At 43.3% G+C, this 23,389-nt stretch overlaps 1 protein-coding gene across 21 annotated transcripts in view; it reads right to left on the reverse strand.

The window, feature by feature from the left end:
* Window positions 1–706: 706 nt before the first annotated feature.
* RALB (RAS like proto-oncogene B) overlaps window positions 707–23,389 on the reverse strand; it is a 75,218-nt gene continuing 52,535 nt past the window's right edge. For 17 of the 21 annotated variants that reach the window (XM_086349374.1, XM_086349397.1, XM_086349369.1 and 14 more), the window contains 4 exons: window positions 19,220–19,379; window positions 11,435–11,643; window positions 5,429–5,606; window positions 707–2,290 (listed from right to left, as the gene is read on the reverse strand). In XM_086349374.1, coding sequence (XP_086205500.1) covers window positions 2,171–2,290; window positions 5,429–5,606; window positions 11,435–11,643; window positions 19,220–19,333 — 621 coding nt within the window. In that variant the 5' untranslated portion in view covers window positions 19,334–19,379 and the 3' untranslated portion in view covers window positions 707–2,170. Of the gene's footprint in view, window positions 2,291–5,428; window positions 5,607–11,434; window positions 11,644–19,219; window positions 19,380–20,046; window positions 20,118–23,389 lie in introns of all 21 variants that reach the window. The other 4 variants (XM_086349377.1, XM_086349378.1, XM_086349392.1 and 1 more) reach the window with 1 other exon arrangement.

Consider the following 23,389-nt stretch of genomic DNA (forward strand, 5'->3'; position numbering starts at 1 on the left):
CTCACTAAAGCTTAAGCTCCAGGAGAATCAAGCTCTGGCCTATCTTGTTCAACACAGTATCTCAGCACCTGGGACAGAGCCTGACACCAAGTAGGTGTTCAGATATGTCTAGAAGGAAGATTTCAGGAAAATGATGTTAGGCTACAGATACAGTATCTAGTCATTTAGCAAGGACTATGTTTCAAATTTATAAATAACATTACTTATTTTTCTATGAGAATCTCATCTATAAAAATTATTGTGTTGGGAAGATCCATTTCTGATTGCTGTCCCATTAAACATAATTTCATAAATGTACTATTGGCATACACCAAGAATAATTTCCATAGGATGCAACAATTCATACCACACTTAATTAATTTGTACATGTTCCAAACCTTCCTACTCTCAACTGGAACTGATGTCAAAAGGTGACAAACTGATGAAAAGAAAAAGATGGTTTAAAAAAATTCAACAATGTGATTACCTTCAACTTTTTTAAATTTTAGGAAGAGTCATCTCTCCCAAAGGAAAGATTTAGTTAAAATTACTGTTTATATCAAAAAATTTATTTCCCACAGCACAATTCAAAAAAATAATTGAAATAAAGTTTATAGAACATCTAATAAGAACAATAATGAATAATTTGTGGTCAATTTGTTTAATACTTATATTTCACATGTATGACAAAAGGATAAAATAAAAAGGCTTCAATTCTGAAAAACTCTGAATTTCTGCTTTTTTTTAATTGAAAAAAGCCCATGATTCTTTGGGAGGAGATAACAAGGTTGTTTTCCAGTCAGATCATAATTTCTACAATTTCTGTAATAACCATAAATTCCAAAGGTTCCCACTCTCCCCGCCCCAATTCACTTTTGGCACCTATGTGAAATGTCACTTCTGAAAAATGGGGAAAAATATGCTGAGTACTAGGTTTCTATCAGTCATCTTTTCCTGATGAAAAACTTTCTGATTGCTGAATTCAGAATATTGACACAAAAAACATGAATGATATGTCATCCATAAAAACCTTTTTTTTTAACTAGATGGTTGTCTCAGAAACAAATTTATATTAGATACAGCAACCAGCTCTCAGATGTGAAGGGGCACTGGCTTTTCTTATCCTGTTCCACTTCTTCTGATTTTAAATTCAGCATTTACTGAGCAATTGTACGAGAGGTAGCCAGGTGTGTGGCACAGCTCTGGCTTCAGTTCAGAACACAGTTTTAACTCATCACGTACTTCAGAAGAACTGAGGATACACTGAAAGAAAACAAGAGAAAAGGTCTTCTCAGCCTCTGCAGCAAGGAGATGGTCAGGATGGAGTGTGCTGGTTACGGGTAGAGGAGCAGGGGCGGGACCTCACGACTGGCAATGAGGAGAGGATTTGGCCAAAGGATTTTTTAAATTCTTATTAGAAAAGTATCATTTATAAAGTATATTGATCTTGTATCTTCATTTATTATAAAGTATACTGATCTTGAATCTTCCTTTATTAAAAAGAAGCTCCTTCACAAAAATCAGGATGCTACAGAAGAGGAACCAGCACAGCCTGTGACTGGCTGATACTTAACTCTGAAGAATGCAACTTTCATACTGAGAAGGATTTCTGAGCTTGGTATTGACCTGCTTGGCCCAACTCAAAAATTTTTTTTTTTTTTTTTTTTTAGCTCTGCTTCCAGTCCACAGGGTATGGCCAAAAGACTTATCCAAAAAGTCCCTGAATTTTCCAGCGTCATTAGAACCTAATGGGTGTTTCTGAGAACTACTGTGGAGCTGACAAGAGCAGGGGAGTCTCACCCCACTCCTTGCCTCTCAAGAGCTAATAAGACATTTTTATTTCAAAGCAGGAGATACTAATGTCATCAAACTGGGGGGAAAAAAGAAGAAACAAGGACAGTCTTTTTAACTACACTTGGCTAACCCCTGCACTACATTCATGGTTAACTTTAGGGAGGAAAAGAGAGATCAATCTCTGCAACCTCCTGACAAAGGAGCCATCCCACGGCAGGGTCAAGGACTTATTTCTTCTGCCAGCCAACGAGTCACAGATATTTTTCCCCATTTACAGAAGTGTGTGTGAAGGAGGTTGGGGAGCACAGGAACAGGCTGAGAGGTCAACGGAAGTCTTGTCTCAAGGAACCCGCCCTCGGTCCTCAGTGGCGACACACTTGGTCCAGCACCTGGGCCTTCACAGTAAGCAACATCTTTCTTTAAAACTTTTCTTGTTCTTGCTGCTTTTCTTGCCATTCTTATCTTTGTTTTCTGACATCTTCTTTGTCCTGATCTCTCTCATGAGGTCAAAGAACACCTGGGGTGGGGAGGAAAAAGCCATTTCATGATGTAATGAAGCAGTTTGACCAAGCAGGATATGTGGTCACATTTTAAAGCATCAAGCCAAATGTATTCTTAGAAACCATGGGTCATCAAAAACAAAAGGTTTAAAGCAAAGGAGAACAATTAACATTAAAAGCATTTTCTGGTTCTACAAAGGAGATATCTCTGCTCACATCACACGGACAGAAGCATCACGCTGTTCTTGCATCCAGTGGCTTACTGCAGAATGATAAAAGCTGTTCTCAGGGTAAGTATGATGAGGGATAAAACATCACCGGACTGAGCCACAGCAGTTTGTGAAACTTACAGACACTGAGAGTGATAACAGTCCTCAAACCTCCCAGTACCTCCCAAGCACCAGGAGACGGAAGGAAGGCACGAGTACCCACTCCTGAAACAATGAACCCTAAAGGCAGGAACCTCATCACGAGCCCCAAGCAGCAGACTTACGTTCTCAGGGGTCGGGGAGAAGCAGAAAGAGCAACCTGTCCCCTCCTCCCACACCTGCGCCTCCACTCCCTGATGTCAGCTAAAGGGGCTTCTTCAGGAGCTGATGAGACCTATTGTGAATGCTAGTGTGTTACTTCGATACGGATTGTCATCATCTGCTCCCAGCACCCATGCCTGGGTAATGATTATACACCTCCTACAAAGAAAGGTTCATGATTTCTCATGGAGAAGATGCCAAATGTGAGACTCAGAGTAGGCTTTTACCTTTGGACACTTGCACAGAACAACAGACTCCTGTTACTTTCCTAGGGAAAGTGAGATCAAGCTTTCTGAATGAGGGCTCCACAGGCACTCACCACCAGCTCAGGGTATAGTGAAGGATCCCCCAAACTGGATCAGGCTAACCTAAGTATCCCTTCCTTCCCTTCAGTCTCTCAGGAAAGCACACCCCTTGCTCCGCCCAATAGTGGCTGAAGTGTCAGTTGCTCAGTCTTGTCTGACTCTTCGTAACCCCATGGACTGTAGCCTGCCAGGCTCCTCTGTCCATGGGATTCTCCAGACAAGAATACTAAAGTAGGTAGCCATCTCCTTCTCCAGGGCAATCTTCCCAACCCAGGGGTCAAACCCAGGTCTCCTGCACTGCAGGTGGATTCTTTACCAGGGAAGCCCAATAGTCACTGAGAACAGCTTCAAATATTGCTGGATTTTCTAACAGCAAAAGGCAGAAGGGGGAAGGGTGTATGTCCAGCATCAAATGTTGACCAAGCTGTTCACTGGCCAGTCTTATCAACAATCCCCTTCCCTGTGAACTGTTGACAAGTGAATACAATGCTGCCTGTTGGTCATCAGTTTCTGCTGGTTCCTGTTTGGCAGGTCCAGCAGGTCGGGGCAGGAAGGGCAGATGACAAGCCGCTCTGTGACAGCCCCTGCTCCCCACGTCCACAGTTCCATGCCCAGCAAGTCATCTTGATTTTTAAAAAATGAAGTATGTGACTGGATTTCCTGTGTGTTGTAATTCTATGGCTAGAAAACTATTTGATAAAAATGGAAAGATTTGGAAACATACAAGAATCAACGTAAGAGCTAACAGAGAAAAAGGAGCTGCCGAAGGAACCTGCTTCACACTCCAGACACAATTAAACCGATTTATGTTGTTGGAGAGGCTTCCAGAGTGAAGCCCTCCTGACACCAACATCCTAAATCTTCCAGCTGGCTACAATAGCGCTTGGTATCATATTTCTTGCTCTTTAGGAAAGAAGCAAAGGAGAAGTGAGAAGGAAGTGGGGGGGATTCAGATGCTGTGCAGATGGAGCAGATGTGTCCACTACTTGGCTGCAAAGCCATATATGTAGGTTTTACGGGAGCCATGTTATGATGTCAGAGCTGAGGAACAGGGTGACGGCAGAGAGAAAGTCTCAGCTTTAGATGCTCTGGGGTAACCACTCTGAAATTTTTTTTTCTTCCAAAAAACACATTATTGACAAACAGATCTTTGTAGAAACTAACGCCTGTTGCTATAATATGTCTCTAGTCAATAACGTGTTAAAGGGCTTCCCTTGTGGCTCAGTGGTAAAGAATCTACCCCCCATGCAGGAGACATGGGTTTGATCCCTGATCCCGGAAGATCCCATATGCCAAAGAGCAACTGAGCCTGTGTGCACCACAACTATTGAGCCTGTGCCCTATAGCCTGGGAACCGCAACTACTGAGCCCACACACCATAGAGCCCATGCACTGCAATGAAGAGTACCCCCACTCCTTGCATCTAGAGAAAAGCCCACACAGCAGTGAAGACCCAGCATGGCCAAAAAAATACAATAATGCATTTAAAAGGCCTTGCATCGCTGGAAGGTGGTTTTTCAACTGTTGGTATTTATCACTGTCAAGGTTATCCTTTCCTTAGCTACAGGCGTTTGAATGAGAAAGTACTCTGGGGCTGAGGAAGAGAGAGTTCCCTAAAGAGCCAATTCCTGGGAGAAACTATGATGCAGGGACTAAGTTATAAAGACAGGACTCCTGGGCTCTACAGGGGGATAGGAAGGTGAAAAGGACAAATCTATCCAATTCGTGAAAGTGAAAAGTGAAAGTCAGTCAGTGGTGTCCAACTCTTTGCAACCCCATGGACTGTAAAGTCCATGGAATTCTCCAGACCAGAATACTGGAGTGGGTAGCCTTTCCCTTCTCCAATGGATCTTCCCAACCCAGGGATTGAACCCAGGTATCCTGCATTGCAGGTGGATTATTTATCAGCTGAGCCACAAGGGAAGCCCAAGAATACTGGAATGGGTAGCCTGTCCCTTCTCCAGCAGATCTTCCCGGCCCAGAAATTGAACCGGGGTCTCCTATATTGCAGGTGGATTCTTTACCAACTGAGCTATCAGGGAAGCCCACCCAATCCGTCAATAAGAGCAAAACCAAGAGGGCACCTGACACAGCCAGCCCTGCCCCCAGAGTGTGCAAGGACAGGGCCTCCACAGCCATGGCCTCACCCGCTGGGCTTCCATTTGGCCAAAGGCACGCACCTGACAAAGGCTGGCGTGTGGGTTGGACCATCCCTTGTGCTTCTCGTCCTGATGCTAGGATCCGTTCCCCACCCCGCCACCCCGGTCTCCCCAGAGCAGCTCCCCCACGAGCAGCAGATGGCGGGCGGGGGACAACCCACCTTGTCCACGTTGGCCCGTGTCTTGGCCGAGGTCTCCACGTACTGCACACCCCACTCCTCGGCCTTGGCCCTGGCCTCCTCCACTAGCACCTGCCTCCGCTCCTCCAGGTCAGACTTGTTCCCCACGACGAGCAGTGGGATTTTATCTTCTTCAGCTTTAACGCGGAGGATCTGTTCCCTGTGGTGGTGGATCAAGAAGAAAGCAGCTAAGAAGGCTGGATGAAGAGCCCAGTTCTGCCAACCCAGGCAAGACAGCGGGCATGGCTGAGGGAGCTGCCATTTACAGCCCCTCCTGAGGAAGCACCCCCTCCACCCTGTGGTTAACTGGAGTTCCTCAAGTCTGGTTTCAGTTTGCCACACTAGAGTTACTCGGGGTGCGCATTACAAATGCAGGTTCCTGGGCCCATAAGTAAATGTCTGGGTAGGAGCCCAGGATTTTGCACTTCAACAGCATCCCCAATTTATGCTTCTGCAAAAACAAAACCAAAAAAGGGAAAACTTGGGACCCTCTGGGATAGAAATCAGATAAAAGAAATATCTTTATATACAAAATGCGTAATAATTACGTTGGGAGAAAAAAAGTCATTTCTTTGTAAGAATATAGAAAGTTCAAGTGGTAAGTTGTAAAGTCATGTCTGACTCGCTGTGATCCCATGGACTGTTGCTCTCCAGGCTCCTCTGTCCATGGGATTCTCCAAGCAAGAATACTGGAGTTGGTAGCCATTTCCTTCTCCAGGGGATCTTCCCAACCCAGTTGAAATTCCCTTAATTCCAACCCAGGGATCAAACCCGGGTCTCCTGCATTGCAGGTAGATTCTTTACTGTCTGAGCCACAGGAATATAGAAAGGAACAGTCTATTAGCAGACCATGAAATCAGTGTAGCAAGTACAACTGGTAATTCTTTTTACCTCAGTGAAATAGAATATTACAAAAAAGCAAAGAAACACCAGAGGGATGCTCAAGTAGTAACAGTAAGTATGGTTTGTAAAACTCTTGCTTCAACTCTAATCTGCATGTGTGGCCCCCCTGCCCTTCCCCCTAGTTCTGTGAGGCAGGAACCCTACTTCAACGTGCATAATTTTTCTACTACAAAGTGGTGGGAGAAAATTAAATACTCCAAGGCCTACAGAAAAGTACTTCAAAAACATCTTCTCTAAAGTAACCGTTACCTGTAGCACATCAGACTTGACCTCCACTAAAAATAATCAGCTTTCTAAAATTATTTTTTAAAAATCATATGTTTCTGTGTGTTGATTTTATATCCTGCAACTTTACTATAGTCATTGATTAGTTCTAGTAATTTTCTGGTGGAGTCTTTAGGGTTTTCTATGTAGAGGATCATGTCGTCTGCAAACAGTGAGAGTTTTACTTCTTCTTTTCCAATTTGGATTCCTTTTATTTCTTTTTCTGCTCTGATTGCTGTGGCCAAAACTTCCAAAACTATGTTGAACAGTAATGGTGAAAGTGGGCATCCTTGTCTTGTTCCTGACTTTAGGGGAAATGCTTTCAATTTTTCACCATTGAGTATAATGTTTGCTGTGGGTTTGTCATATATAGTTTTTAGTATGTTGAGGTATGTTCCTTCTATTCCTGCTTTCTGGAGAGTTTTTATCATAAATGGATGTTGAATTTTGTCAAAGGCTTTCTCTGCATCTATTGAGATAATCATATGGTTTTTATTTTTCAATTTGTTAATGTGGTGTATTACATTGATTGATTTGCGGATATTGAAGAATCCTTGCATCCCTGGGATAAAGCCCACTTGGTCATGGTGTATGATCTTTTTAATGTGTTGTTGGATTCTGATTGCTAGAGAAAATAGAGAAATTAAGGAAACAATTCTATTCACCACTGCAACGAAAAGAATAAAATACTTAGGAATATATCTACCTAAAGAAACTAAAGACCTATATATAGAAAACTATAAAACACTGGTGAAAGAAATCAAAGAGGATACTAATAGATGGAGAAATATACTATGTTCATGGATTGGAAGAATAAATATAGTGAAAATGAGTATACTACCCAAAGCAATTTACAGATTCAATGCAATCCCTATCAAGCTACCAACGGTATTCTTCACAGAGATAGAACAAATAATTTCACAATTTGTATGGAAATACAAAAAACCTCAAATTATAAAACTCCTAGAGGAGAACATAGGCAAAACACTCTCCAACATATATCACAGCAGGATCCTCTATGACCCACCTCCCAGAATATTGGAAATAAAAGCAAAAATAAACAAATGGGACCTAATTAAACTTAAAAGCTTCTGCACAACAAAGGAAACTATAAGCAAGGTGAAAAGACAGCCTTCAGAATGGGAGAAAATAATAGCAAATGAAGCAACAAACAACTAATCTCAAAAATATACAAGCAACTCCTACAGCTCAATTCCAGAAAAAGAAATGACCCAATCAAAATATGGGCCAAAGAACCAAATAGAGATTTCTCCAAAGAAGACACACAGATGGCTAACAAACACATGAAAAGATGCTCAACATCACTCATTATCAGAGAAATGCAAATCAAAACCACTATGAGGTACCATTTCACACCAGTCAGAATGGCTGCGATCCAAAAGTCTACAAGCAATAAATGCTGGAGAGGGTGTGGAGAAAAGGGAACCCTCTTACACTGTTGGTGGGAATGCAAACTAGTACAGCCACTATGGAGAACAGTGTGGAGATTCCTTAAAAAACTGGAAATAGAACTGCCTTAAGACCCAGCAATCCCACTGCTGGGCATACACACTGAGGAAACCAGAATTGAAAGAGACATGTGTACCCCAATGTTCATCGCAGCACTGTTTATAATAGCCAGGACATGGAAGCAACCTAGATGCCCATCAGCAGATGAATGGATAAGAAAGCTGTGGTACATATACACAATGGAGTATTACTCCACCATTAAAAAGAATACATTTGAATCAGTTCTAATGAGGTGGATGAAACTGGAGCCTATTATACAGAGTGAAGTAAGCCAGAAAGAAAAACACCAATACAGTATACTAACGCATATATACGGAATTTAGAAAGATGGTAACAATAACCCTGTATATGAGACAGCAAAAGAGACACTGATGTATAGAACAGTCTTTTGGACTCTGTGGGAGAGGAGAGGGTGGGATGATTTGGGAGAATGGCATTGAAACACGTATAATATCATATATGAAAACGAGTCGCCAGTCCAGGTTCGATGCAAGATACTGGATGCTTGGGGCTGGTGCACTGGGACGACCCAGAGGGATGGTACGGGGAGGGAGGAGGGAGGAGAGTTCAGGATGGGGAACATGTGTATACCTGTGGCAGATTCATGTTGATATATGGCAAAACCAATATTGTAAGGTTAAAAAATAAAATTAAAACAAAAACACGTATTTAAAAAAAGTAAATATTCCACTTCCATTATTTTGATCCAGGGGGAACATGTCTACTTCTATAAAAGACCCCTTCAAAAACATTTTGTGGAGATCTGTATTGATTTTTATATAATATAGGGTGACATTTCATAATAATAAAAATACTTAAATTTTTTCCATACAGTCAATTGAAGTACCAGATATCACATTTTTTTGTTGAAGCACCAGTTGATTTAGTGTTGTGTTACTTTTAGTTGTATGATCAAGTGATTCAGCTGTATATATATTCCTTTTCATATTCTTTTCCCTTACAGGTTATTACAAAATGTTAAATATAGTTTCCTATGCTATACAGTAGGTCCTTGTTGTTTAATTTATATACAGTAGTGTGGATTCCAAACTCCTAATATGTATATCCTTCCCTTTAAGAAAAATGAAAAAGAAAAAACAGTAAGTAGATGCTTGAAAATTGCCTCTAAGTAGTTTTGCCACATCCTGCATTTCACAGGTGTCAAAGAGCATGCTGTGTTTAGAAGTTATGTGGTCAGTATATATGATGAGCAATAAAAACTGACTGCTTTCTGGCTCATTAGGTTTACAGAAGCGTGACTAATGATCTCATTGATAAACTAGCACCAAGTTCTGATGTAACAAAACTACTTCTCTAGTTTATGGATTATGTCCAGGAAAACTTTCAAGGAAAAGATAGTATATTAATGTTTTATTTATGTTGGGGCTTTTCCATTTGGAAGATAAATGCAGAAGTGCTGTTTTTAAACTGCTAACAGGCGCGAAGTGCCTGAGTTTAACCATAAGGGCTCAGATAGCCCACACGCATCCTGTGCACCGTGGGAACCTGGGCAGCTCTAGGGCTCTTCTTTTAACTGCCCAGAGTTCAAGCCACAAGCACTAACTTGTCCTTTCCCTTCTTTCCAAACAAAGCCTTTCTCCCAGGAGGAGGTGCCTGTGGTGACCCGGGGACAGGACATGGTGGCCCTGTTACTCTCGGAGGTGACCTCTACTGTCAGCACATCCCCTTCTGGGGAGTCTTGGGGCCGACGGGAAAGCAAAGACTCAGGACGGGGCGAGAGACAAGCTGGTGTGTGTGCTGCCCTGCTCTGCCTCAAGGAGGCATCCAGCGGGACTGTGCGGAGGCAGGCCTAGCTGTGAACATGGGGGCTACTTTCGGAAACCTCTGGCTACGTCAGAGAGAGCTCCAAATTCACAGGATTTCTCCCAGGGAATCCTAGCCATTTAACTGCTCACAACACACACACCCTAGTTGCCGAGAACTGTTGATATTCACCCTCGGGAGACTAGAGACCATGAGGATGACAAAGTGAGGCTCTACCTGCCTCCTTTCCCCTTGCTCTGCAAGGGTCCCCAAGGCCTCCCTCCCAGCTCACTGATGTTCCTTCCACACCTTGAGGGCATTTTTGGCTTCCTCAGTTTCATCTTTGGCTTATGGCCTTCATTTCTGACCAGAACTTGCTAAAGAGTGAAAAAAACAAATCACTGTTTTCTTCTTCCCCTCTAGATTTGGTTCTTAGAATAAAAAGTCATCTGAGACTCCCCTGGCCATCCAGTGATTAGGACGTGGCACTCTCATTGCCAAGGGACTGTGGGTTCAGTCCCTTGCCAGGGAACTAAGATATCCTGCAAACCATGCCTGGCAACCAAAAATATGAACAGTCATCTGGACAGGTCTGCTTCCAAGGAGGGGGGATGAAAAACCAAGGTGTGTAAAAGATGGCAAGGGGATGGGGCAGAGAGAGAGATCTTACCTGCTAGAATCCCTGGAGCACTGAGCCCGCACACTGCACACTATTTCTTTATAACAATGAATTTCATGATTTCAAATAAGTGATGGCAGTGAACACTCCCCACGTGCCCATATGGTGAGAAGATACAGGCCACCACACAATGATGGTTCTACTTGGGAAATTTAGCCTAACAGCATTTCATCTCATCAGTAAGAGATTTTCAGGACAGGAAACAGAACACTAAGTACACTTGCCCTGGGTCACAAGACTGTGACAGGGCAGGGACTCAGGCCTGGCTCTGTGTGACTGAAAGCCGGCACTTCCCACTCCATGGGTTACGTGTCCCATGGGAGCAGCATTCAGACCTGGCTCTGTGTGACCCAAAGCCGGCGCTTCCCACTCCATGGGTTACGTGTCCCATGGGAGCAGCACACAGTCACTCTGACCCTGGCGTCCATCTCCTGACATCGGAGGTCTCAGAAACCTCAAAGTAGAGCAGAACTATTCACTTTTTAGCAAAATTATGAAAAGAGGTAAAGATCGTTAACTCTTACCAACCCCTGCCTCTCAGGATTTACATGAAAACTAACAGGTTCCTGACTATATGGAATGGCTTTGTCCTCTTTAGGGACAACAGATCCTTCATTAAGATCATTTATATTTGGAAATTATAAACCGAGGAAGCCCAAAGAAAATATAACAAACGATGAGCTATAATGTGCCAAGATCCATAAAGCCCCAGAAAGTTCTTTAGACAGATTTGTTCCTGATAAGAAGGCTCAACCCTGGAGGTGTATGCTTAACCCCAAACTCCTTCCAAGGCTGAGACACGACCGAGGGCACAGGGCCTGCTGGAGACTATTTCTCGTCAAACGCACCTGAATTCGGCAGTTGCTGTGAATGACTCATGCTCGGTGATGGAGAACACGAGCAGGAAGCCCTCCCCGCTCCGAAAGTAGTTGTCACGGATGGCCGCATAGTCCTCCTGTCCCGCCGTGTCCAGGATGTCTATCTGCACCTCTTCCCCATCGAGGACCACTTTCTTCCTGTAACTGTCAGCCTTGGTAGGTTCATAGTCCTCCACGAACTGAGCAAACAGACAACACGATCAGTAATTAACAAAGTTCTAAGAGAGAAGAAAAGCTGCCAAAGAAATAAATTTCAATATATGGGCACTTTGCTTATTATCAACTGAGTACTGAGTGTGGATAATTATCACACCATGTGTAAGGCACTATAAAATAAAGATAATCCCTTACGTAGTATTTCTGTTCTTTGCTCCTTTCAATTCTACCATTTAAATTTTTTGTTTAAAAACAGTAAGAGCAGATATTCCCATTTTACAGATGAGGACACCAAGCAGAGAGCAGAATGCTTGGCAATATTCTTGTCAGTATACAATTATAATTAAACACTGGTGAGGGTAAGAAATGGAAGCTCTTATTCATAATCAACAGAATTATAAAACTCATCTGAAAAGTAATTGGTCAAGAGGCACCAAGAGGCTTAAATAACTGTACAACAAGATAAACTCCAAATGGGTCAAGATTAAATGTTAACAACAAAACACTCGAGAACTAGAAGAAAACATGGGTGAAATCCCTTTATTACCTTGAAGTGGGGAAGGCCTTTTTAACTATGACTCAAAATCCAGAAGCCATGTAAGAAAAAATTGATAAATTAGACTACATAAAAAATTTTTAAACTTCTGTATGGCACAACACACTATAAACAAAGACAAACGACAAACAGGGAAAAAGTATTTAAAGCCGTATCACAAAGAGCTATATATTAACTAGAAACAGGGAGAGACAAAAGACCAAGCTGATGGGGAAAAGTGGCAACAGACAAATAATACACAAAAATAAATATGTGTGATGCTAAACACAGGAAAAGATGTTCATACCCACTAATAAAATAAAAATGGTAACTACACAGAGATACCATTTTTCACCTACCAGACTGGCAAAAAATCCCAAAGTCTGACAACACACTTTGGGGAAAAGGCCCTCTTGCACATTGCTAGTGGGAGGAGACAACAATATCGTCTGTATGGAGACAAATATGGCAACACCTAATCAAGTTGGAGAAGGTTCGTCCTCCTCCTAGGAATCTAATTTACAGACACACGTGCACAGGAACACACAAGGTTATTCACTGTGGTACCACACGTGACAACAGAAGGTTAAAAACCACCCCACTGCCCAGGCCAGGGATCTACATAATGGAATACTATGCAGCTACTAAAAACAAAGAAACACCCTGGGAGGACAAAGCAAAAGAAAAGCTGTTAAACAGGAAAACTGAAACAAACGAATGTAAATGAATATTAAATTGGCAATGTAGCCCAGCAGAGAAATGAATTAATTCAAGAAACTTTAAAACAGAATATCTGGATAGAATACAACCCACTAAAAGAGACGAAAGACAAAAAAATTTCAAAGAAATGTTAAACTTCCCTCAGTGGTTACATTATTTAGTAATTATGATACAGAGCTATTTTCTTTATATTGCATCATTCATAAAATAAGTATTTTAATGTTATAAGTCAGGATATTCAGGGGATAATTTTAATGACAGCAATGTACTATTAAAATTGACTTCATGCTGGTATAACTGGATATCCACATGTGAAAAAATGAACTTGGGACCCTTATTTCACATCACATACAAAAATTAACTCAAAATGGAGCAAAGACTTAAATACAAGAGCTGAAACTATAAACTCTTAGAAGAAAACAGAAAGTAGAAATCTTCATAACCTTGAATTTAGCAATGCCTTCTTAGATACGACACCAAAAGCACAAGCAGCAAAAGGGAAAATAGATAAACTGGACTTTATCAAAATTTTTAAATTTTGTGCTTTGAAAGACACCACCAAAGTCAAAATACAACCCAGAGAATGGCAGAAAATATCTGTAAAGACTGTATCTAATAAGGAGCTAGTATTCAGAATATATAAATAACTCTAATAACTCAATAAGAAAACAATTTTAAAGTTAAATATTGATTTTTAAATGGGCAAAGGAAGAAAACACCAAATGAAATGAAAAAAAAAATAGACAAAGGATCTGAATAGATGTTATCCAAAGAAGATATACAAATAGCCAAAAAGCACATGAAAAGATGCTCAGCCTGACTAGTCATTAGGAAAATGTAAATCAAAACCATGAGCTACTACTTCATACCCACTAATACTTGGGCCACCTCATGCGAAGAGTTGACTCACTGGAAAAGACCCTGATGCTGGGAGGGATTGGGGGCAGGAGGAGAAGCGGATGACAGAGGATGAGATGGCTGGATGGCATCACTGACTCAATGGACATGAGTCTGAGTGAACTCTGGGAGTTGGTGATGGACAGGGAGGCCTGGCATGCTGCGATTCATGGGGTTGCAAAGAGTCAGACACGACTGAGCGACTGACCTGAAGATGCTGTAATCAAAAAGATGGACAATAACAAGCATTGGTGGGAACATGGAGAAATTATAACCCTCATAAATTGTAAAATGGTGTGGCTGTATATAGAACAGTTTTGCAGTTCCCAAAAAGTTAAACAGAGTTACCATATAATCCAGCAAATTTCACACCAAGGTACACACCCAAGAGAATGTGAGGTGTCCACACAAACACCTGTAGGTTAATGTTCACAGCAGCATTACCCATAATAGCCAAAGGTAGAAATAACCAAATATCAACTGACAAATGAATATCAAAATATAGCATATCCAGACAATGGAATATTATTCAGTTGTAAAAAGTAAGGAAACAGATTCATGCTACAACCTGGATGAACCCTGACAAATTTTGGTAGGTAAAAGAAGCCAGACACAAAAGATCATATATGAGTCTATTTACATGAAACGAGTAGAACAGACAAGTCTGTGGAAACAGAAAGCAGATTCATGGTGGCCAGGGCTGTGGGAGGGGGTGGAGGTGACTGCCAGTGGGTATTAGGTTTCTTTGAGGGGAATGGGAACTTTCTGGAATTACATAAGTGGTAATGGTTGCACAGTTTTGTAAATATACTAAAAATCACTGAATTGTACACTTAAAAGGGTCAATTTTATGGTATGTGAATTATACTGCAATTTTTTAAAAAAGAAATGAAACACTGATACAACTGTAACACTGGATGAACTTTCGAAAGGTGATGCTCAGTGAAAGAAACCAGACATAAAGGTCACATACTAATTCCATGTATATAGAACGTCCTGAACAGCACCTCCATAGGAACAGAAAGTCGCTGCCAGGCTCCGGGTGGGGGCGATAATGAGGAATGGCTGCTACTGTGCAGGGGGCGCTTTTTGAGGTGAAAAATATGTTCCACAATTACATCATGGTGATGGCTGCACACCCGTGTGAATACCCTAAAAATCACTCAATGGTTCAGTTTAAAAGGGTGAGTTTCATGGTACACGAACTCTTCATAAAGCTATAATTTTTTAAAAATTTAAAAATCAAATTGAGGGACTTCCCTGGTGGTCCAGTGGTTAAGAACCCTCCTGCCAACGCAGAGGACACGGGTTTGATCCCTGGTCCAGGAAGACCCTACATGCCGCAGAGCAACTAGGCTTGTGTGCCACAACTACTGAGCCCAAGCTCTAGAGCCCACGTGCCACAACTTAGACCTGAAGCAGCTGAAGTAATTAAAAAATGAAATTGAAAGTATCAACATGAACTTACGGACCCCTTTGTAGAACACTGAAAAACAGCCTTGTGTTATCAATCAACAGCTATTAATTCAAATGATTTTAATTCTAAAAGTAAAGATACTAAAAGTTTTAGTATTAATTTCTCTTACACTCATATAACAATCTTAAAATAGAGAAAATATGAAAATTTGCCCATGCTTCATAGCAGTATCCTCCTGTTAACGTCTTTCCAAAGAGACAAATATATGACTCCCTCAAAAAAACCACCCCAACACCCAGTGTGAACTCAACACCACTGTAAAGCACCTCAGTTGCTTATTTCTGAACTTTCAAGGATAAATGCAGCAGGAGTTCCACTGAGTCCTCTGACACTGGAGTCCAAATGTCCCCGTGTGGCTGCATGGAGGGGCCTCAGTGCCAGGGAACGTGCTCATTATGAGAATATGAGCTCAGAGCCTTGACGCTGACAATTCTGTTAACAGGAGCCACCCTGCTGATTTTGCCAGGCTGCTGGGGTTCTGTCTCAGATGCCAAGACACCAAGCCTAAGGCCAGCCTCACACAGACCCTTTGTCCTGAGCCACCACTCAGCTGACTACCAGCCACTGCCAGAAGTCTCAAAGCAGTTGCCACCAAAATCTCCCCATTGCCAACCTCACTTATCAACAAAGCAAATAGCTAAAAGTCTTCATGTACATTAGGCTGAGGATTTAAAACGTGGCTCAGTTCTAAAGAACCCGGCATCCAGGGCCCTTCAGTCACCCATGTGGTAAAGGAACCTCCCCGCACTGAGCTGTCTCTGGCCAGGCCGCCTGACAGCAGCATGACTGACCATTTAGGCTGGATGATTCCCCGAGTGGGGTCTCCTGTTTGTGTTTGGCAGCAGTCCCGCCCTCTACCCAGTGGGTGCCAACAACTTCAGACACCGCCCATTATTCGGAGTAGGAGGCGGCACAGAATCCCCTCCTTCATCTCCATTAATAGCTGCTCCTCTAACCCCTTCTCCTTAAAGAATCTTAATTCCTCTCCTCACCATCTCTTCTTCCCTAGCCTCTGTTACACGAGAAAAAATAAGACTTTAGGAAGCAAAGTACATTTTTAAGCAAAAACAAAGAAAGACTTCCATAGCAGATCCTGAGATTTGCCTCTCTCATGCAAAAATGTTGTGGGTAAATTAAAGAGATTCTGCTAGATTTCCCCACTTTGGCCTCTGCTGCTGCATATAATAAATAAAAGCAAGTGTCAGAAACAAAAGTATACAAATGCTGGAGAGGGTGTGGAGAAAAGAGAACCCTCCTACACTGTTGGTGGGGGAATGTAAATTGGTGCAACCACTATGGGGAACACTATAGAGGTTTTTCTGGAAACTAAAAATAGAACTGCCACTGGTCAGGCAGTCTCACTCCTGGGCACGTATCCAGACAAGACAAGACTTCAAAAAGACACACGCACGCCTATGTTCACAGCAGCACCATTCACAACAGCCCAGCCGTGGAAGCAACCTAAATGTCATCAACTGATGAATGGGTAAAGAAGATGTGATACACATAGAGTGGACTATTACTCAGCCATAGAAAAGGATGAAATAATGCCATTTGCAGCAATATGGATGGCCTTAGAAATTATCACACTAAGTGAAGTCAGAAGGAGAAAGATGAAGACCATATGATATCACTCTTACATGGAATCTAAACTATGACACAAATGAACTCTTCTGTGAGACAGAAAGACTCACAGAACAGACCTGTGGTTTTCATGGGGGAGGCAGGCTTGGGGAGGGATAGGCTGGGAGTTGGGGATTAGCAGATGCAAACTATTACATAGGATGGGTAAAAAACAAGGTCCTACTGTATAGCAGCACAGGGAACTATATTCAATATCCTGTGATAAACCATAATGGAAAATAATATGAAAAAGAATATATGTATAACTGAATCACTCTGCTGTACCGCAGAAACCAACACAACATTATAAATAAACTATACTTCAATTTAGAGAAAAGAAATTGGTCATGCAAAAACATACAAACAAAAAGTTTCTCATGATAAGGTACAGGGGAGTATGACTCAGGAGGTGATGGAGGTTTTGGCCTGAAGCTTATTCACTGAAGGGCACTCTCTAAAGAAACAAATACAAAATCACACATATAATATTAAATACAAAAATGATTATCTCCAAGGAGAAAAGGAATCACAATTCATTATACATTTTATTAAATGTAAAAATACTCTGGTGAACCCACCCTCGGGAGTCCTTTGTGTGACATTCTCCCCTTGACTGTAGGGGACCCCGACTGGCTTCAAACCAATAGAATATGGCAGCTGTGATGAAATGACCTCATGACTACATTTCTATGTAGGAGGATCTGTCTAAACCACCAGAGATTTGCCTGCTGGCTGGGGAAGAGTTGTCTGCGGAACAGACCATACGACAGAGAACTAGGGGCAACCTCCAGGAGCCAAGGGTGTCATCCTGCATCTGCCAACAGCCAGCAAGCTGGCAGGAAGCTGGATACCCTCCCTGCAGCCTGAGACCCTAGGCAGTGCCCTCAGCTCAGCCAGGCTATACCCCTGACCCCTGGAAATGGAAGTGACGGCTGTGTGTAGTTTGAAGCTGCTGAATGTATGGTAATTTATTACACAGCAACACTACAAATACCATTGACTCCCCAAATCCAGCACAATAACAGTCTTGTTAATTAACTGCCTGGCACACCTCTAGAATACCGTCCTATGTTGTATACACTTGCTGTATATGCTTGAACTATCTTGTCATATGCCAGTGATCCTGAAATATTTCCTATAGAGCATTAAAAACTCATGTAGTCTTTCTTCTAGCTTAGTTGGTTTAAGTTTCTCTTTGATGATCGTTTACAACTTCACAACTACGTGACATTGCTAGTAATGAAGGTTTGAGGACTCTTGGCAAATTTCAGCAACCTCTATCCATCTTCCCTGTAAGAGGCTGTAAGATCTGGAAGAATCTTCCAGACCAGTTTCTGACTCCATGTTTCGAGCCCACCCCTCCTCTGCTTCCCACACACTTTCCGTGCCTGCTGCCTTGGACACACTCGTGCCAGGACATACCCCTGGCCCTGCACCTCCCATCACCATGCCAGACTGAGTCAGGTAGGCGGTAGAATAATCCTGGTGGGCAGCAGACACTGGGACAGCTGGTGATAACCCAACCACATGCCCAGCGATTCCAAACCACACAAATGTGCATCACTGGTTCCCTGCTAGGTGTATCCCTAATCTCACTTCCCTCAGCCATATCCCAAAAGGTCATGGCCATCCAACCCCACACTACCTAGGAGGCGGCTGGACAGGGGGTCAAAGTCTAGTGAAAAGAGAGGATGATCTTAATTGACTGTGGTGAGGATATCTTCTCTTACAAATTCTGGAAAGCATGTGTCATGTGAACACACTGCCAGCAAGAGGCCTCGAGGCTCAAACTCTGGCCTGGGGGCTCTGCCGCAGGACGGGCAAGTGGCCGTCAAGCAGGGACACTTGCCACAGGAATCGAGCCTGTGTCGTCACACTGGACTTGCGCCAGTGCCGTTACACTCAGAAAGTGATGGAAACTTGGAACTTTACCCTGACCAGTGGGACAACTAGAGCACACATGATGTCTGTCACTTGAGAAAAGATGAATTTCTTACAACTCCTCCTCTCTCGCTGTCAGTATGTCCTCCAGATCAACAGTCACAAAGCTAGGTACCTGGCTCACTCTTCAGATTCACCTGTGCAAAGGCGCCCCCTATGTTCCTGCCATAATTCAATCACGGGAATAATGGGAGCAGGGACCCCAAACACCCTGTGCCAGAGCTGAAATGATCACCTAACATCAGCAGTGCAGAGCTTACCCAGGTTAGAACCTGCTGGAAAGCTCTTCAGAAGCCACTGTAACATAATTTACCCCATGACTCTAAAGCGCACGGGGGAACAAGCACACGAGGGACAGGGCAACAGCAGACCCGATGGGGAGGCAGCGTGTGCTGGCGTGTCTTACCTCATCGTACATGAACTGCAGAGTCAGGGCTGACTTGCCAACCCCTCCGCTGCCAACCATGATCACCTTGTGAAGGGCCAGGGAGCTCTGGCTCTTACTCTTGTTTGCAGCCATCCTGCTGGTTTTCTGCGAGACGTGGCTGGAGGACCCAGTGGAAGAGCTGCCAAGGAAAGAAACAGAGACTCAGAGGTGGTTTGGTTTCCAGCCGAAGGAAATCAAATGAAAATGCTATGCTCCGTAAAAGCCTAACTCAGATGTTCCAACAGAGAAGTCACTTATTCAGGTTCCAGGCAGAGATAAAGCCCCAACCACTCCGGAGTCATGGACCAGGAGCAGAGTGAAGGCGAGACACAGAGGAGAAACGAGTGTGCGCATCTGATGCCCCATCACCAGAGAGGCAGGGAGGAGAGCCCCCATCAGACCCGTGGAGGGGCCAGACAGTGACCCCACACCATCTGTGCCCTGGGAACTGCTCAGGGGCCTCAGCCTTGTTCTCTGTATCTTCACGCCCCTGCCCCCACCTCCAACACACACATGCACACAGCCCGCCCCAGGGACCAGAAGGGGCTCTGAAAAGGGTGAGTAAACCTGCTTTTAACAATCAGCATCCCTTCACGATACAGGACAGTTGAAAGGAGGAAAACTCAATTTTTTACTCCACATTGATTTACACTGATGAACCAAAGTGAGTTAAACTTTTCTAAAACAACTGTCTATTACTCAAAATCAGTTTAGCCTCATCAGAAGTGAGATGAAGTATGTAGAACAGAACAACCTTGGTGGTGTGGGAAGAGAAAGTATTCTGAATAAGTACATTCAACACATACCTGAAACTTGGGATCTAGTTAAACTTAAAAGCTTCTGCACAGCAAAGGAAAATCATAAACAAAAAAACAACCTGCAGAATAGGAGAAAATATTTGCAAATGATGCAACCAACAAGGGATTCATTTCCAAAATATAGAAACAGCTCACAGAACTCAAATCAAAAAACAACCCAACTGGACTTCCCTGGTGGTCCAGTGGTTCAGAATCTGCCTGCTAAGGCAGGGGACACAGGTTCAATCCCTGGTCTGGGAAGATCCCGCATGTCGTGGGACAACTGAGCCCATGTGCCACAACTACTGAAACCCAAGAGCCTAGAGCCTGTGCTCCGCAACCAGAGATGACACGGCAGTGAGAAGCCTGCACATGACAACTAGAGAACAGACCCTGCTCGCCACAACCGGCCCGAGAGGAAGCCTGCATCCAACAACAGAGACCCAGCCCAGCCAAAAATAAATACATCTTAAAAAAAAACCCAACCAAAAAATGGGCAGAAGACCTAAAGAGACATTTCTTCAAAGAAGACATACAGCCAGCCAACAGGCAAAGGAAAAAATGCTCAATATCACTAATTATTAAAGAACTGCAAATCAAAACTACAATGAGATACCATCTCACACTGGTCAGAATGGCCATCATCAGAAAATCTACAAACAATAAAAGCTGGAGAGGATGTGGTGAAAAGGGGCAGCCACTATGGAAAACCGAATGAAGGCTCCTTTAAAAACTAAAATAGAGTTGCCATATAATCTACATAAACCAAGTGCCGATTTTTATTTTGAAAGATCTGCATGGAAAATCTCTTTCACATCCGTCAAGGCATAAGGAGAAAGGGTGGGCTTGGGCATGTCATGGGCCCCTGTCTGGTTCTGTCATTTGTGAGATGTGTACCCAGATGCTTGTTACTCACTTTCTCCAAGCCAGTTTTCTTATCTGCAAACACAAGTAAACCATCACCCACCCTACAGGATTCTTCTGAGTATTAAATGAAATAACACATGTGAAAGACCAAAGCACTGAGCCTAGCATGTAAGAGGAACTTAACAGCTAGCTTCCTTCCTATCTCATTGTAAGAGAGTTCTTTTTTCTAATTAGACATGATGGAAACCTACTTCTGACAAAGTAATTTGAAAATACTCCCAGTAGAAAAGTAAAATATGTTTAAACACACATATCATTGGGTAACATAAAACATCATGTTAAATCGGTGGTTCCTATCCTCGGTGGCAAAAGGGAATCCCTGGGGAGCTTTATAAACATCCTGGGACATTCTGATTTTGGTCTGGGCTACCCGGGAACATCTAAATACTTCCCAGGCAATGACAGTAGATGCCAAGGTTGAGAACTTCTATTACATGCACAGGTGAGCTGAGTACAAAGTAAGAAATCCCCAAGTTGGGGAGAAAAAAATCAGAGCAGTAAGAGCTGATATTTCCACAGTTCTGGATGGCCGCTGCTCTTGTCTGTATAGTCAAAGCTATGGTTTTTCCAGTAGTCATGTATGGATATGAGAGTTTGGACCATAAAGGAAGCTGAGCCCTGAAGAATTGATGCTTTTGAACTGTGGTGCTGGAGAAGATTCTTGAGAGCTGCCTGGACAGCAAGGGGATCAAATTAGTCAGCCCTAATGGAAATCAACCCTGAATACTCATTGGAAGGACTGATGCTAAAGTTCTAATACTTTGGCCACCTGATGGGAAGAGCTGATTCACTGGAAAAGACCCTGATGCTGGGAAAGACTGAAGGCAGGAGAAGGGGGCAAGAGAGGACGAGATGGTTGGATATCATCACCAACTCAATGTACCATGAATTTGCGCAAACTCTGGGAGACAGTGAAGGATGGGGGAGCCTGGAGTGCTGCAGTCCATGGGGTCGCAGAGTCAGACATAACGTAGTGACTGAACAACAACTACCACCACACAGGGCGTGGAGACCAGATGCCCACGCCAGGGGCAAGTTGGAACTGAGACTCTTCTCAGTTGGGAATTGAGATGCCAAGACCCTTGAAGCAATGGAAGAAGTTCCCTCTACCCTTCTAGGTTCTTCTGACCGGTCTGAGAATTAACCTGATGTGAGACAGATTAACAGAGACAGTCCAACAAAGTTTAGTAACGCACAGACCGAGGAGAGACCCACACAGACTGAATCACTTGTTCAAATGGCCAAGGAGGATGTTGAGGGTGGGGAGAGTCAGCTCAGGCGGTTACCAGGGAAGCCCAGTAAACAAGGTAAGGTTGTCATGCAGGCTGAAGTCCTGCCTGCTTCACTGATAAGACATTCTAGAGATTCCATCATCATTCTCTTCCTGGTACAGCGACAGAGACGCCCTTACAAACGGAGCTGTACCTGATAAGCGTCAATGTTTCCTACAGAAGTTTAGCTCCTATATGGCTTTTGGAATTTTTTCCATGTCTGTTGTTTCCTGGAAAACAACCATTAGTATGCCAAAGAGACATATCTGGGGGGAAGTAAATTCTGTTCCTCTACAGCACCAAGAGGGGAGGATGACAAGGAAGTGTGTCTGCCTAAGCCCTGGCCGAGGAAAGTGTGCCGTGACACTCAATAACCACAGCACTCCTCCAATGCCAGAAAGTAAAAGAATAAGTAACCCCAGGCTGGTCAGGGGGCTAAACACAACCCCTGAGGAGCAGGGACAGCATGCAGTGAAGACAGCTCAGGATTCCTACAACCAAAGGCCAGATAGGAGCCCACAGCTCCATCCTATGAGACAATTAAGAAACTAACCACCCAGGAGAGCTGGCATCTGTGACAGGCAGGACTTTGCAGATAGCCATTATAAAGAGAGGTATTTGATGATTTTTCACAAAGACAAAACCAAAATGTAAGGAGGACTGCATTATCAAAAGGCCAAGAGTTGAAAAGAATCATTCTGAATGTCTATGGTATTTTTTAAAAGTATTTACTACAGAAAGTAATAAAAATGTAGTGGGGGGAAAGCAAACCCATCTTAGTTCACTGGCTAGGGCCTGAAAATCAGAATGACGAAAGACAGATTCAGGAGGAAAAACCAGACAGGTGCATCTTGCACACACAAAGCAGAGCTCAGTGGTGGTGACTCCAAGGGGACACTTAGAACTTGGGCTCGCAGAGCATCCGAACCTAAAAGCAGTGAGTATTGCAGGGAGGTGACAAGACAAGCCTCAGGGGCCTTGCGCTTCTAGGAGTGGGAAACCGAGGGAAGGTAGATACATGGGGGCCGAACGCATGGTGCCAGCTCTAAGTGGTGCCATCTCTGGCTGATCAGGAATCACCCCGCCCTTCCTGGTACAGAGGGGAAGGCAGAGAATTTTTCTTTGTGTCTGTCACTTTTCAATTGCCTTCAGCT

This window comes from Bos grunniens, chromosome 2 (genome assembly GCF_055505025.1).
Source record: "Bos grunniens cultivar Pamir isolate PY7600 chromosome 2, Bosgru_T2T1.0, whole genome shotgun sequence".
NCBI lineage: Eukaryota > Metazoa > Chordata > Mammalia > Artiodactyla > Bovidae > Bos > Bos grunniens.